Source organism: Triticum urartu, chromosome 3 (assembly GCF_003073215.2).
Source record: "Triticum urartu cultivar G1812 chromosome 3, Tu2.1, whole genome shotgun sequence".
In the NCBI taxonomy this organism is placed as follows: domain Eukaryota; kingdom Viridiplantae; phylum Streptophyta; class Magnoliopsida; order Poales; family Poaceae; genus Triticum; species Triticum urartu.
The window spans coordinates 100,498,890-100,513,944 of record NC_053024.1 but is presented as its reverse complement, the minus strand read 5'-3'; the positions used below and the strand labels follow the sequence as shown (position 1 = coordinate 100,513,944).

Here is a 15,055-nt window from a genome sequence, read left to right as displayed (position 1 = left end):
TGGAAGGACGCGGAAGAGGAGGCAGCAAGAGCATGAGAATTGGCAGAAGTGGTGGTAGCGGAAGGAACACGAAGCCAGTCAACCTCCCAAAGGCCCTCTGACTCACGGCGCCGAGGGCTAGCACCAACCAGAGCGTTGGTGCGACGATCCTGAACAGAGCAAGAGTCGACATCAAGAATGACACGACAACTAGAATCAATAAGTTGGGCAGCGGAAAAGAGATTCATGGTAAGACGGGGAACATGAGAAACACTAGGAACAAAAAAAGACGGAGTAGAAAGAGTGCCACGACTAGCAACAGGAAGGGGTGTGCCATTGGCAGTGAGAACATTAATAGGAGAATCAAGAGGTCGAAGAGAAGACACCGCGGAAGAATCAAAAGACATATGAAAAGAAGCTGTAGAATCCAGAACCCACGAAGATGTACCTGACTGTGTAGGTGCCGGCGGTGATGGAGCGGTGGAAGCTGTCACAGCGGCAGTGGAACCCGTCGATGAAGAACCGGAGGAAGCCAGTATGTGCTTGAGCCGCACAATGTCCTAGTCAGTGAGTGACGGAGTCGAGGAAGACGCATGAGTCCCACTGGAAGAAGAGCGCCTCTGGTCTCGCTGCTTTTGGCGACAATCAGACTTTGGGTGACCTGGCCTGGAGCAGTAGCCACAGAAGGTGTCACGGCATGACCGGTCCTTCTCTGCATAAGGAGGGCACCCCCCTGAAGGTATGGGCAGGAGCGGTGGAGCAGTGAGGCGAGCAGACGACAAAGGAGCTCGAGCAGCCAGCACAGAGGGAACCACAAGCAACCCAGCAAAACGAAGATGGGTCTCCTCAGCACGAAGCTCAGCAAGCACCTCCAAGATAGGAACACGACCATGAGCAAGCAAGTGAGCACGTCGAGGCTCAAACTCGGAACGGAGGCGAGATAAGGACTCATGAACGCGCTGAAACTCCAAGTCGGACCGCATAGTTTGGCAGCAACGGCAAGCACCACAAACAACTGTCCGGAGAGAGTCAAGCTGGCGCCAGATGTCAGAGCTCTGTGTGTAGAACTCATCAACAAAAGAGTCACCCTGCTGAAGAGCATGCTCCTGACGCACCACAGATAAGTAGAGAGCATCACAAGAGGGCTGATAGCGCTGACAGAGATAAGACCACATCGCTGCAACGGTGCCGAGGCCCATAAACTCCAAAGCAAACTGAGGGAGGACACTCGCAGTGCGATCAGCAGCAACTCGAGCATCATCATTGCACCACTGAGTATAAGCAGACAGATCATCTTGGTAGACAAAAAGAGCATCTGAATAAGCTGATACCTGCTGATGATAAGCATCAACCGCAGCATCATCGAGAGCCTTGGCTGCATCCCGATCAGCCTGAGAAGCATCAGCAGCAAGAACAGGCGGCACCGGCGGGGTAGGAGCCACGGGGGCAATAGGGCATGGCGGACAGGGGACCTCGCCAGAGAGAACGCCCCACAGGGAAAGACCGCGCATATGCATACGCATGAAACCCACAAACTCAACATAGTTGGTGCCATCGAAGATCACCGAGCACCGAGGAACAACCACATAGCCCGAAGAAGACGTGATGAGCTCTCTGTTTTTATATTTTTTGAAGTCAATTGTCACAGGAGGCTGCATCTGGATCGGGCAGAGGCATGCCCGAGGCCAAAACGCGAGCGGGGAGCCGTGGATCCGGCCGGACAGGGGTGGCGGCGGCCAGACAGGGACGGCGGCGGCCGGACGAGGAGGGGGCAGCCGGATGAGGGGTGGGGGCAGCCGAACAGGGGCGGCGACGGCCGAAGTAGAGAGGAGGGCGTCGGGGGCGGATCCAGGCAGAGCATGGGTGGCGGCCGGGCGGCGGATCAGGGTGAGGCCGAACAAGAGACGGCCGGCGGCGGGCAGATCCGGGCAGGGGGCGGCCGGAGACAATGCAGACTAGGGACGGGGCCTAGCGGTGGCGGCGGCGGCTGGGGTGGAGCACGCACGGAGTTGCATCGTGCGGGAGAGAGGCTAACTTGGCCACTGATACCATGTTGGAGAATGAGCAACTAACTTTCACAGGGGGCCAAAGGCCAATACATGTACATGCATGGTAAAGTGCAGGAAGCCCCTTATACGATGGGGATATACAGAAAAGGGGACTATGCACATCTAACACAGTTTAGTTGTACACTTTTGTGAGCTCTGAGTATAATTTCAAGAAATGCAGCAGTTAGCTGTTTTCTTCATGTAGGATAGACAGATTGGAGAAGCTATTACCACCTTTTATATCAGTTTACTGATATCAGCACAATTTCTTTGGTTCATGTTGATTTTCTCAGTGGCGTAGTTACATAAGTTACATAGCACGTGTTGGTCATTCTTAATTTGTCTTTCTCCAATATACTCATTTGCTATACACTTTTGAAGTTTACATAGCACGTGCTCTTATTATCTTATCTTGTCCAAACTTTGGACACTTTCTAAAGAAAAACTTTATTTTCTGTTGCAGCTTCCTCCTGGAACTATTCTTATACGGCCATCAATGATAAAAATAAAATCTGATCCAAAATTGTGTGGTGTACAGTCCATTAACTCTTGGGAACTGATAAAAATGAAAGCTGATCCAAAATCATATTGTGTCCAGTCCGTCAACTCTTTGGAAATAGTGACAACGAGGTATGCCACGAACCTTTGAGCTGCACTGTTTTTTTTTTAATTTTCGAGCTGCACTGTTATATTTAGGTATTAAGTACATACTTAGTTACACGTCTGAATACTATGGATTGCTATGTCTGTGCATGTTGTTGGAACTTTAAAGCCTCCTAGAAGTATTTATTTAATCCTTTTTCTCGAGAAAACGCAAAAGACCTTTGCGTTTCGTTGCATTGAAAAGATAGAATTTTGTTACAACCCTCCAAGTTCAGGTAAGAACAGGAAAAATTAGCGTACATCCCAGGTGGTTGGCAAGATGACCCGCAGGCCACGGACACCAGCTTGTGCCCATTGCCCTACTTCATCCTTGATCTTAGAGACCAGGGCATGGACGAGAGGCTGGGCACCGTCGAATATGCACTTGTTGTGCTGCTGCTGCTTCCAGATCATCCATGACGCCAGGAGGGCAATGGAGGCGAAACCCTTGCGCATCTGTGTAGGCGTGGAGCCACCAGTCCATGAGGGTATCTTCCTGGTTTGGGCCTGCGTTGGTCATCCTGAGCCAAGCTAGGACCTCATGCCAAGTCTGTTTGGCGAAAGGGCACGCCAGGAGTAAGTGACGCATTATCTCAGGAGCCTGGTCGCACAGCAGGCATAGCGATCAGCAGTCCAGCACCTATCAAGGTTGGCCAGCCAGTGGAAAAGTTCCACACGTGGCGGCGCCCAACTCTTCCAAAAGAAGCAAGTTGTGGATCCCTGGAATGTGGCGGGTGCCAGAGGCCGTCCACTTCCAAACAAGCTGGTCAGGGGCATCCGGGAGCAAGAAGTGTTCGATCGCCTGCCAGACTTGCACGTATTGGCCAATTTCGTTAATGCCAACGGTCCCATGAATGTCTCGTGCCCAGCTATGGCCCTGTATACCTTCAATCCTTATCGGTGGCATTACAGATTATGCACAATAGTCATGTCTCATGTGAACTTATTTTGTTGCAGTTCACTGTGATTTTGTGTGGCTATGCTTCATTTCTCTTGTCCCAAGTCATTTCTCAAATTCCAGTTGAAACAAATCCCTCCTAGGTTTAGTTTCTCCTTTGTATCAGTCCTACAAAATAACTGCCAAAAATTGTATGTGGTGGCAACAGGGAAAAGTCTTTTTAATTTTTAGAGGAATAAAAAAATCTGAACCTCCGGAGTTTCTCATTTTCGGCAAAAAAGAAAACATTCTAAGAGTTTGCACTGTACTCGATCCTTTTCAAAGGAAAGCACATATTCCAAAAATAGAATGTTCTTGGTTGACTTGTTATTCTGAATTTATTTTATAATTTCACTACTAAAATCCTTCCTTTTTTGCTTGGTTTGGAACGTTCATGAAACCCACTGGCAAGTCCGGTAAACAGCAGATTGAGTTTACCCGGAGTGGGGTGTTGATATCGAACTTAGTTTTGGTTCCTTAGAAGCTCTGTCCCACAAACCTTTCAAACCACCACACTTGTTCTTCATTTTTCACACCTATACAAATAAAAAATATACTCCCTCTGTTCCAGAGTATAGTGCACATAAGTTTTTGGCATATTCCATACTGTAGTGCGTAATAGCAGCCGCAACCGATTTTGGACGAAAATAGCCTTGCCTTATCCCCTTCCTCCCGCAGCAGTACCACGATGATTGAGGACCACCGCGGCTGGAACGACGCATCTCCCTCGCCGCCCTCTTCCTCCCCACAACCTCTGGGCGGACAGCGGTGCTCCAGTGAGCTCTGGATCAACCTCCTCTCCTCTGTGCCGACGAGATCCAGGAGATAGCGATGACGAGGTGGTCAAAAGCGTGATGTATGGACACCCATGACCCATGGACGTCGGTCAGAGCGCACCATCGCCCGCCTGTGAGTGAGCCACTCCGAGCACTCCGCCATTCGCCCATCCACCTTGCATGGGTGCCAATCGACTTCCTCAAGCACCGGCTGCCTCTTTCTCGGTCTTCTCCTCCAACACCGGTGAGCAGCTCCCCGCTGGGTTCAAGGTCGATGCCAACGAGGCTGGGCGATCCTTGGACATGGAGCGGCAGCACGCCGGCGCCAACTTCATATGCAGTAGCGGCAGCACGCCGGCGCCAACTTCATATGCAGTAGCGGCAGCGGCTCACAGGTGGCAGAGGCGCCTTCCACGCCCATGGCCGATGGCTCCGCATCAGCCATGGCCGGCGTCTCCACGTCCAGCACGTCCATGGTGGCGCTGCCGCGTTCTTGGCTGCACCTCCGCTTCCCTGGCCGGATTTGCTTGCTGGTCGTGGACGCTTGCGTCATGTGAAACAGAGAAGGCCGGAGTACAGCATACTACTACTTCTTGCACGTGGGCTGGGGACTTTCTCGTCCAAAATTTAGCGCCAGCACATACATTGGTACCTGGTCTAGAAACTATGCGCACTACAATCTGGAATGGAGGGAGTACATGTTAATATCAGGAAAAAGAAAGCAACCGGTTTTTCCTTTGACGGTTAAACATGCTGTTTAGTTCTTTTAGCTATGACTAAGATTACTTGCTTTTGCTCGATAGTTTAAACTTTTTGATGAGTTCATTTGTGCATGAAATTTGATGTGGTAGCATTTGGCAACTCATGGTGTAAGACTTCGGTGGGTATTGGTTAAGTGGGGAGGTAAGAGCATATTAAAGTGTGAGCAGGAGTGCCTACCTTTCTGCAACAGATTAAGCCATGTGAATTAGGACATGTTGATTGTGCTTGGTTCACAAGAGGTGTAATATATTTTTTTTGTTTCCTCAGCGCTAAACCGAAAAGGACATTAACATCGAAGCTCTTGATTGCACTACTTCGCTATGGAGGAGTTAAAGAAGAGTTCTTTATGGAGCTTCTAGAAAATGCAATTGAAGGGGCTAAGACCGCTCATTGTGATTATGAAGACGCACTAAACAGTTAGTGGCATATTTTCCATGCACTACGTTTTATGAATTGCCACATATGTGCTTCTTTCTGCTCTTATCTTACTGTTAGACTATGATAGTCTGCCATTTACATTCACCTGCTTGCATTTGATACAAACCTCTTTTTGATCTGGTCCTTGCAGTTGCATTTGTCTATGCGGACATGGAGGATTCGATATCAGCACGAATGATTCTGTCTGGAATTCCACTAGAAGATGCATATTTGCAATCCAGGCTGGCTATCATGGCTCAACAAGAAAGAAAGGGAATCAAGCAAGGAAAGCTACCAATCAGTGATTGCTTTTATTTGATGGGTACAACAGATCCTACAGGGAAACTCAAAGCCAATGAAGTTTGTGTGATCCTGTAAGTGGCAGACATACTCTTTTGGATCTGCATGCCTTTTGAATTCTGTTATGTGTATATTCCCTTGATCCATGATTTTACTGGTCACACCATGAGTTTCTGAAGACACAGCTATTTTATTGATATTTAATGTTTATGAAGAAACCTCGGATAGGGAAACTCTTGGGACTGCACATGCCTTTTTTTAGTAGAAGTGTGCCCACACGACGTGAGGCTCTCACACCTCTGCTAGTTTGTTAGCGTGTATATTGTACTCACAAGTCACAAGGATATGCGTATTCTTGTGTGCGGACTATAAAGTATTTTTAATTACAGTTCTAGAAGTGTGTGTGTTAGTTGACCTAACTGTGCTTCTGGTTGAAAAGAAGAGCTGTTAACCACTGATAATAATCATAATATGCTTTCATTATGACTTAATTCTTTGATAGAACTGATTATAAGATCATAACCATATGTGGGTATTTGGGGCTTCAACCTGTTGTTTTGAGGGAGTATTTTAATGTCATTATTCCTTTCGGTTGGTCAGATATAGACTGACCTGATGTTATATATAGTCTAAAGGGGGATTGAGATTTAATTTGTATGACTATTTGTAATTAGAAAAGTCTGTAGATATTTTGGATTCCTAAAAGGTTTTGATATCGTGGAAAACATTACAAACTTCCATTCTGTAGGTGGCCTTAGGGTCCTTAAAACATCGATCGTTGTGCAGCCATTATTTATTGGAGTACTGCTGATGTGTGAAAGCAGTTCCTTTTTTTCTGCATCAAGATTCAAGAATTTTGTGTTCTCTCAAATAAAAAACAGTTCTTTTCCTCTCTCCTTTTTCTGGTTTTTACTTACTTTATATGCTTTTATTAAACAGTGAGAATGGACCATATTGTGGAAATGTGCTTGTCTATAAACATCCTGGGTTACACTTTGGTGATATACATGTCTTGACATCAAGATATATCAAGGATATACAAGACGCAGTAGGATATTCAAGATATGCTATACTTTTCCCTACCTCTGGCCCACGATCTTTGGCCGATGAGATGGCCAATAGTGATTTTGATGGGGACATGTATTGGGTCTCAATAAATGAACAGGTCAGTTCATTGCTAATTGACATTTTATTTTGAATCTTCATTGGAAAACATTATCTTCCATGGCCCGTTTCAGACCTCAATAACCAAAGTGGCCCTTCTTTTTGCAAGGAAAAATGCCACATTGCTCATTACCCTTAAAATATTAACTATGTTAGCTTCTTCATTTTTGACTTCAGTCATTCATGTCCTAGCATTACTACTAATCGCTTATCCTAGTTGAGCCTTTGGCAGTTTCTGAACTATATATAGGTTTTCTAATACATGCTTTATTACCACACTGGCTACTATAGATTCATCAAGTCATGTGTATCATTGCAGTAGTGATGAAGCATTAGAAAATGGTTTTGGTATTGTAGCAATAACACATTATGCCTTTTAACCTCTCAATGTATTGTCCTGCTTTGATTGTAAATATGCCATTTTCAGTTATTAAAGCAGTTCAAGCCTTCTAAACCATGGGAATGGGGCCAAGTAAATAAACCAGTACAGGCCGAGAAAAAGTGTCTTCTGGATTTAGACGAACCCCTACTCGAGAGGAGTTTGTTTCATGAATTCTTAAAAGCAAGATTTGCACGCAGGTATTCATATCAAGTTGATTTATTATTTTTCTGATTTATGCTGATAATCATTACAAATTCACAAGTGTCCGTCTTTAAAACAGCACTTCAGAATGTATGTGTCACTAGGATACAATTTTCTTCTGATGATGAGTTTTGCAGCAAGAATCTTATTTAGAGGACAAATTTCTTGTTACGCTGCTTGTGCATGAGACCGGGGATTGGCATATGTGTTACGCGTGGCTTGTGCATTTTGATAGGTAAAAAATGTAATATAGCCATCATTCAAACGAATTAATTCACATGTAGCTGTCTTTCTTCATTCCACCCGGGAAATGCTTCATACATGTTATCAGTCTCAACTGGAGCAGACCCTATCTGTTGGGTTTATTGTTTCCTTTTACTCATTTGGTTAGCGTAAATCTTGAGTGAAAATTCCCTTATCTCTCATGTTACTGTTTCACAATACTCCATTGTAGAAGATAAATAGGATTTGCATTTTATTAAAATGGGATATTCAGTGTTGCATCGAAAGTCATCTTCTATTGCTCATTTGAGATCGCGATACAACAACAACAACAAAGCCTTTAGTCCCAAACAAGTTGGGGTAGGCTAGAGGTGAAACCCATAAGATCTCGCAACTAACTCATGGCTCTGGCACATGGATAGCAAGCTTCCACGAACCCCTGTCCATAGCTAGCTCTTTGGTGATACTCCAATCCTTCAGGTCTCTCTTAACGGACTCCTCCCATGTCAAATTCGGTCTACCCCGCCCTCTCTTGACATTCTCAGCACGCTTTAGCCGTCCGCTATGCACTGGAGCTTCTGGAGGCCTGCGCTGAATATGCCCAAACCATCTCAGACGATGTTGGACAAGCTTCTCTTAAATTCGTGCTACCCCAACTCTATCTCGTATATCATCATTCCGGGCTCGATCCTTCCTCGTCTGGCCACACATCCATCTCAACATACACATCTCCGCCACACGTAACTGTTGAATATGTCGTCTTTTAGTCGGCCAACACTCAGCGCCATACAACATTGCGGGTCGAACCGCCATCCTGTAGAACTTGCCTTTTAGCTTTTGTGGCACTCTCTTGTCACAGAGAATGCCAGAAGCTTGGCGCCACTTCATCCATCCGGCTTTGATTTGATGGTTCACATCTTCATCAATACCCCCATCCTCCTGCAGTATTGACCTCAAATACCGAAAGGTGTCCTTCTGAGGTACCACCTGGCCATCAAGGCTAACCTCCTCCTCCTCACACCTAGTAGTACTGAAACCGCACATCATGTACTCGATTTTAGTTCTACTAAGCCTAAACCCTTTCAATTCCAAGGTTTGTCTCCATAACTCTAACTTCGTATTTACCCCCGTCCGACTATCGTCAACTAGCACCACATCATCCGCAAAGAGCATACACCATGGGATATCTCCTTGTATATCCCTTGTGACCTCATCCATCACCAATGCAAAAAGATAAGGGCTCAAAGCTGACCCCTGATGTAGCCCTATCTTAATCGGGAAGTCATCAGTGTCGACATCACTTGTTTGAACACTTGTCACAACGTTATCGTACATGTCCTTGATGAGGGTAATGTACTTTGCTGGGACTTTGTGTTTCTCCAAGGCCCACCACATGACATTCCGCGGTATCTTATCATAGGCCTTCTCCAAGTCAATGAACACCATATGCAAGTCCTTCTTTTGCTCCCTATATCTCTCCATAAGTTGTCGTACCAAGAAAATGGCTTCCATGGTCGACCTCCCAGGCATGAAACCAAACTGATTTTTGGTCACGCTTGTCATTCTTCTTAAGCGGTGCTCAATGACTCTCCCATAGCTTCATTGTATGGCTCATCAGCTTAATTCCATGGTAATTAGTACAACTCTGAACATCCCCCTTGTTCTTGAAGATTGGTACTAATATACTCCGTCTCCATTCTTCTGGCATTTTGTTTGCCCCAAAAATGAGGTTGAAAAGCTTGGTTAGCCATACTATCGCTATGTCCCCGAGACCTTTCCACACCTTGCCTCCTTTCATCCTTTTTAAAGCCTCCTTGACCTCAGACTCCTGGATTCGCCGCACAAAATGCATGCTGGTCTCATCAAAGGAGTCGTCCAGTTCAATGGTAGAACTCTCATTCTTCCCATTGAACAGCTTGTCGAAGTACTCCTGCCATCTATGCTTAATCTCCTCGTCCTTCACCAAGAGTTGGCCTGCTCCGTCCTTGATGCATTTGACTTGGCCAATATCCCTCGTCTTCCTCTCTCGGATCTTGGCCATCTTATAGATGTCCCTTTCGCCTTCCTTCGTGCCTAACCGTTGGTAGAGGTCCTCATATGCCCGACCCCTTGCTTCACCAACAGCTCGCTTTGCGGCCTTCTTCGCCATCTTGTACTTCTCTATGTTGTCTGCACTCCTATCCAGGTATAGGCGTCTGAAGCAATCTTTCTTCTCTTTAATCGCCTTCTGGACATCATCATTCCACCACCAGGTATCCTTATCTTCGCTTCTCCTTCCCCTGGACACTCCAAACTCCTCCGAGGCCACCTTACGAGTGCAAGTCGCCATCTTCATCCACAGATTGTCCGCATCCCCTCCTTCCTCCCAAGGGCCCTCCTTAATGACCCTCTCCTTGAACGCCTGTGCTACCTCCCCCTTGAGCTTCCAGCACTTCGTTCTAGTGACTTTGGCACGCTTATCCCGCTGGACACAAAGCCGAAAGTGGAAGTCAGCAACCACTAGCTTACGCCGGGGTACAACACTCTCTCCAGGTATCACCTTACTGTCTAGGCACGCACGCCTATCTTCTCTTCTCGAGAGGATGAAATCAATCTGGCTAGAGTGTTGGCACTACTAAAACTCACCAGATGTGATTCTCTCTTTCTAAAGAGGGTGTTAGCTACAATCATGTTGTAGGCTAGAGCAAAGCTTAAGACATCTTCTCCTTCTTGATTCCTGATGCCATAACCAAAGCCCCCATGCGCCCCTTCAAAACCTGTGTTAGATGTACCCACGTGGCCATTGAGGTCTCCTCCTATGAAGAGCTTCTCACCAATCGGTACACTCCTAACCATGTCTTCCAGGCCTTCCCAGAACTCCCTCTTGGTGTTCTCATTGTGGCCTACTTGCGGGGCATACGCGCTGATAACATTGAGAACCAAGTCCTCAACTACCAGCTTGACCAGGATAATCCGGTCCCCACGTCTCTTGACGTCTACCACTCCATACTTGAGGCTCTTGTTGATCAAGATGCCTACATCATTTCTGTTTGCAGCCGTCCCCGTGTACCACAACTTGAAGCCGGTATCCTCCACCTCCTTCGCCTTCTGTCCTCTCCATTTGGTTTCTTGGACGCAAAGGATATCAACCCCTCTCCTCCCCGCTGCATCAACTAGCTCCCGAAGCTTCCCTGTCAGAGACCCTACGTTCCAGCTACCTAAGTGATCCTCCTAGGCTCGGCTAGCTTCCTTACCCTTCGCACTCATCGAGTCAAATGTGAAGACCCTTGCTCATTTTCCACTACATCTGGGCACCGATGTAGCACGCCTCTAAGGATGCGACGGCCTGATCCTCGCTCACATGCCACCGTATCCGGATCAAGATACGGCGCGCCACCTGGGGGGTGACGGCCCGGCCCTTGCCATTTTCCACCAACCCGGGTTCCGATGTGGCGCGTCATTTGAGCTCGCGATAAATAGCAAAATCCAAAAATATTGGAAAAGTTCTAATTTTTTTGTGGCAAACTTTGATAATGTTTTCTGCGCCTGCAAAATTTCATCATGAAATGACATTCGTAGGAGTTGTGGCAAAAAAAACAGTGCCCCAAAATGCTTTTGAAAATAACACTTTTGGAGCATTGGTTTTTTTTGCCATGACTTCCACGAATGTCATTCCATGATGAAATTTGGTGAGCACTGAAAACTTTTGTCAATGTTTGCCGCAAAACAATTTCAGTTTTTTTTTTTGTTTTTTTCCTGGTTTTACTGTTCACTTGAGCTCACCAGACCGTGTTGTATGCCCTATTTATTACTGCTTGTTGAGTTTTCACATGGTTTTATTTGTTTCCGGCTTTTACCTGTTAATGTTTTCAACTAGAAAAATAAAGCATGGATCCATGTAGTTCTTGGATTCCTGCTGTCAGCGGCTATCTGCTAAACTATCAATATACAACCTTTTGTAATATTGTATGATCTAACTCTTGTTTGGAATTTTCCTACTTTCAGTAATGCGCTTGGCACAGCAGCTGATAGTTGGTTAGTATATATGGACCGACTGTTAACAGATGGTGTTGATGAAGATGAAAGTAATGTACTAGAAAAAAAGATAAAGAAGTTGGTTGATCTTTATTATTTGGCCCTGGACGCTCCAAAGGCCGGGACCAAGGTTAATTCCATTCTTGAGTTTACGCATTCTGTAGTTTCAAATGCTTTTATGCACTATACTATATAGCTCCATGTGCATCACCTTTCCATATTATTGTTTATTATCATATTTAGAATTTAACTGCTAGATGTCCAGATATCATCCGTTTGGCTAACATCTAATAGAAGCGAACTGAATGAACTGTTCTCTTATAAAAGATAGACCACCTTGCCTAATTAATTAGGTGTATTGTAGTATCCAGCATGGTTAAGTACTCCCTCCGTCTCATAATATAAGAGTGTTTTTGACACTACACTAGTGTAAAAAGGCTCTTATATTATGGGACGGAGGGAGTATTTTCTTAAATCGGACTTCAAATTCAATATGCACTAGAAGTAAGAAAAGGAATAGGTTGTCTGATGAATGGTGGCAGTTATCCTTTTATTTTCTTCTTTCATTTTGCTTTACCATCTGTCAGATTTTTCACATTTTTGTTAGTGCTGACACAGAATGATTTTGAAATTTTACATAGTTAGAGTAAATTGCTAGAATGTTTTGTCAGAATAGTTACATGTTAATTTGGTTCTTAAATTAAACACAGCTGCATAACCTGTATATATTTCCCCTCCCTGCTCTCTCTTAGTTTTCTCTCTCCTCCCCTGCTCTCTCCTGTATATATTTCCCTCTCATGTACATATTTTCCTATTAATATATTTACTGTCAGGCCCTCCCCTACAGTTTTCGCTAAAAAGAAAGAGGTTGATCAGTACCTTGTGTTGGTTACTTGTTTGATACTAGCTCCGTTCCTAAAGATAAGACATTTTGGCAGTTTAATTTAAACTGCCAAAACGTCTTACATTTAAGAATAGAAGGTGTACTTGTAAGGCAAAAGTTGACCACATGCAAAGCATTTATACTAAACAGTTTTAAGCCTTTTTCTAATCATCCTCCTTCCCTCAACAGATCAATGTCCCTGCTGAGCTGACACCAAAAAAGTATCCGCACTACATGGATCGAAAGGAAAGCTACCATTCAACATCCATACTAGGAAAAATTTATGACGAAGCAGAAAAAAAGCAATCTGAGAAAGTTGAACCAGTCGGTAAGTTGCTACTTCATTTAGCTCTTTCTTGTTGCGTTTTCACTTCTATTTTTATTTAGCCAGTTTTTTTTACATTACTACAGTATGTAACTTCAATCGCTAGAGCTTTTTTTTTTTGTGTGTGTGTGTGGGGGGGGGGGGGGGGGGGGGGGGGGGGTCATGATATGAGATCTTCATTACCGAGGTGGCATCCCAGATGCTGTCAGATGGGGAGAGCGGGTGGCTGCGATGTGAAAACAGCGCTGTAGCTGGAGCAGCACGGAGGAGGCCAGATAGCGTGGCCAAGCTCCGCCGCGCGCTGCTGCCGTCGAACTCGACACACACGAGCTCCTATGAGGAAGAAGACATAGAGGCAGGAACGTATAGCCGAGCGAGGGGAAGCTCCAGGACAAGGCTTTCAAGGCGAGGAGGAGGTGTTGGACGCACGGTCGAAGAATTGCAGCGCTGTTGGCATGAACTGAGCTCCGGCTGCGCTCTCGGCATACAGGAGGAGAGAGGGGCTGCCGCTGACGAGAGGGCCCCACTGGTCAAATACCACTTTGACCTTGTTCACATCAGCAAACACCTGAGCAAACCCACCTAACACGATTTCTGAACGGTATTGGATAGATCAGGGGGTTAAGAGAGCAGAAAGAATGGTCACAGGGGGTTATGTGAACCATCCATCCTGTTCAGGGCAGTAAAATGGATGTTTTCTCAAGAAGAAATATAGTGACTGCAATATGGCAAGACCAGCGTCTATCCTTTTTGTTCCGATGGCATGCAGCTCCTGATTTTGTTGTTAGCTGTTCGGTCAGATGACATTTTAGGTATAATCTCTTGTTTGTGTTTTGGTCTTGTTATAATCAGAGATATTGTTGGACCCGTGTTTCACGGAGAGAGCAGCATCTTCAGGATACAAGTACCTGAACCTCTGGGCAGGCCGTTATCAGGAGTACTTGAGCGAGAGTGGGCCACTGATTGACAATCAGGACAAGGAAGAAACAGACCTGAAGTTCAAAGAACTCTACCAAAAGTACAAATACGTAAGTTCCCCCAGTCTTCCCCTGAACGACAGCAGCATATAACCGAGGCTCCTACAAAAGCACTCTGAAACGGCTCGTTTTGCCTTGCAGATGCTCTACGATGCCGCTGAATTCGAGCAAACCCAGAGGAACCTCGACGAAGTGTTCGACGAGGCCTGCACGATCTACCAGATCGTCTACGAGAAAGCAGCGAGGTTCAAGAAGGCTGGGAGATGCGGTTTCGTGTGGAACGTGGCGGGCGGTGCGCTGTGCCGTTTCTACGCTCTCGAGGCCGAGGGCGACAAGGTGCTGGTCCCGTTGACGGTCGCTCGGAACCTCACGAAGAAGCGCCGTAGGTAGCAGCGACGAGACGGGCTGCTGTGACTTTGATCGACTCCGTGTTGTATAAAGTAGGCGTCTGTTGTGGCTCGTAATAACAGGTGTGGACGTTTCAAACCGATGGGTTGACTGCAGGCTGTATTTATTCGTACCTGCCTCAAGCTTGTGGTGTGTGTGTGTGCGCTCGAAGTGCGCGTTGTATTGCCACCAAGAATCCCACTTGTATTCAGAGATGGCATGTCATCTCCCTGTTCGTTGCGTATCCTCTGTGTAATCTTCTCAGAACCTTAACGTTAATGCAATGCAGTGTAGCCAGATACAATGTCACGCTGCAATCTGGTGTTGCTTGTTTCGGTTGCTCTAGAATTTTGTTTTTATGGACGATTGCTCTATTTTTTTACTTGGTGTTTGTAGTTTACAAAATCATGCCAGTGCTGTTGTACAAAAAGGTTGGGAAAATACTTTGAAAAAAGCAATTTCAAAGTGCGGTTTGAAAAAAAAGAAGCAATTTGATTGTATTGAGAGCGTGAGGCAAGTGTTTCATATCTGTAATAAATGTTAGCAACGTACTACTCCCTTCAATCCATATTAGAATGCAATTAGACATATCTTAGTGCTAGATACATCCGTTTAAGTGACAATTAATATGGATCGAAG

General features: G+C 45.7%; 1 protein-coding gene across 3 annotated transcripts in view; it reads left to right on the top strand.

Annotated features, from left to right (window-relative positions):
* LOC125543113 (probable RNA-dependent RNA polymerase 3) overlaps positions 1-14,733 on the top strand; it is a 29,158-nt gene extending 14,425 nt beyond the window's left edge. For 2 of the 3 annotated variants that reach the window (XM_048706362.1, XM_048706363.1), the window contains exons 11-19: positions 2,491-2,657; positions 5,412-5,560; positions 5,713-5,935; positions 6,801-7,026; positions 7,453-7,604; positions 11,815-11,974; positions 12,917-13,055; positions 13,905-14,080; positions 14,171-14,733. In XM_048706362.1, the coding sequence (XP_048562319.1) occupies positions 2,491-2,657; positions 5,412-5,560; positions 5,713-5,935; positions 6,801-7,026; positions 7,453-7,604; positions 11,815-11,974; positions 12,917-13,055; positions 13,905-14,080; positions 14,171-14,419 (1,641 nt within the window). In that variant the 3' untranslated portion in view covers positions 14,420-14,733. Of the gene's footprint in view, positions 1-2,490; positions 2,658-5,411; positions 5,561-5,712; positions 5,936-6,800; positions 7,027-7,452; positions 7,605-7,745; positions 7,844-11,814; positions 11,975-12,916; positions 13,056-13,904; positions 14,081-14,170 lie in introns of those variants that run through there. The other variant, XR_007298297.1, reaches the window with a different exon arrangement.
* The last annotated feature ends 322 nt before the right edge of the window (positions 14,734-15,055 follow it).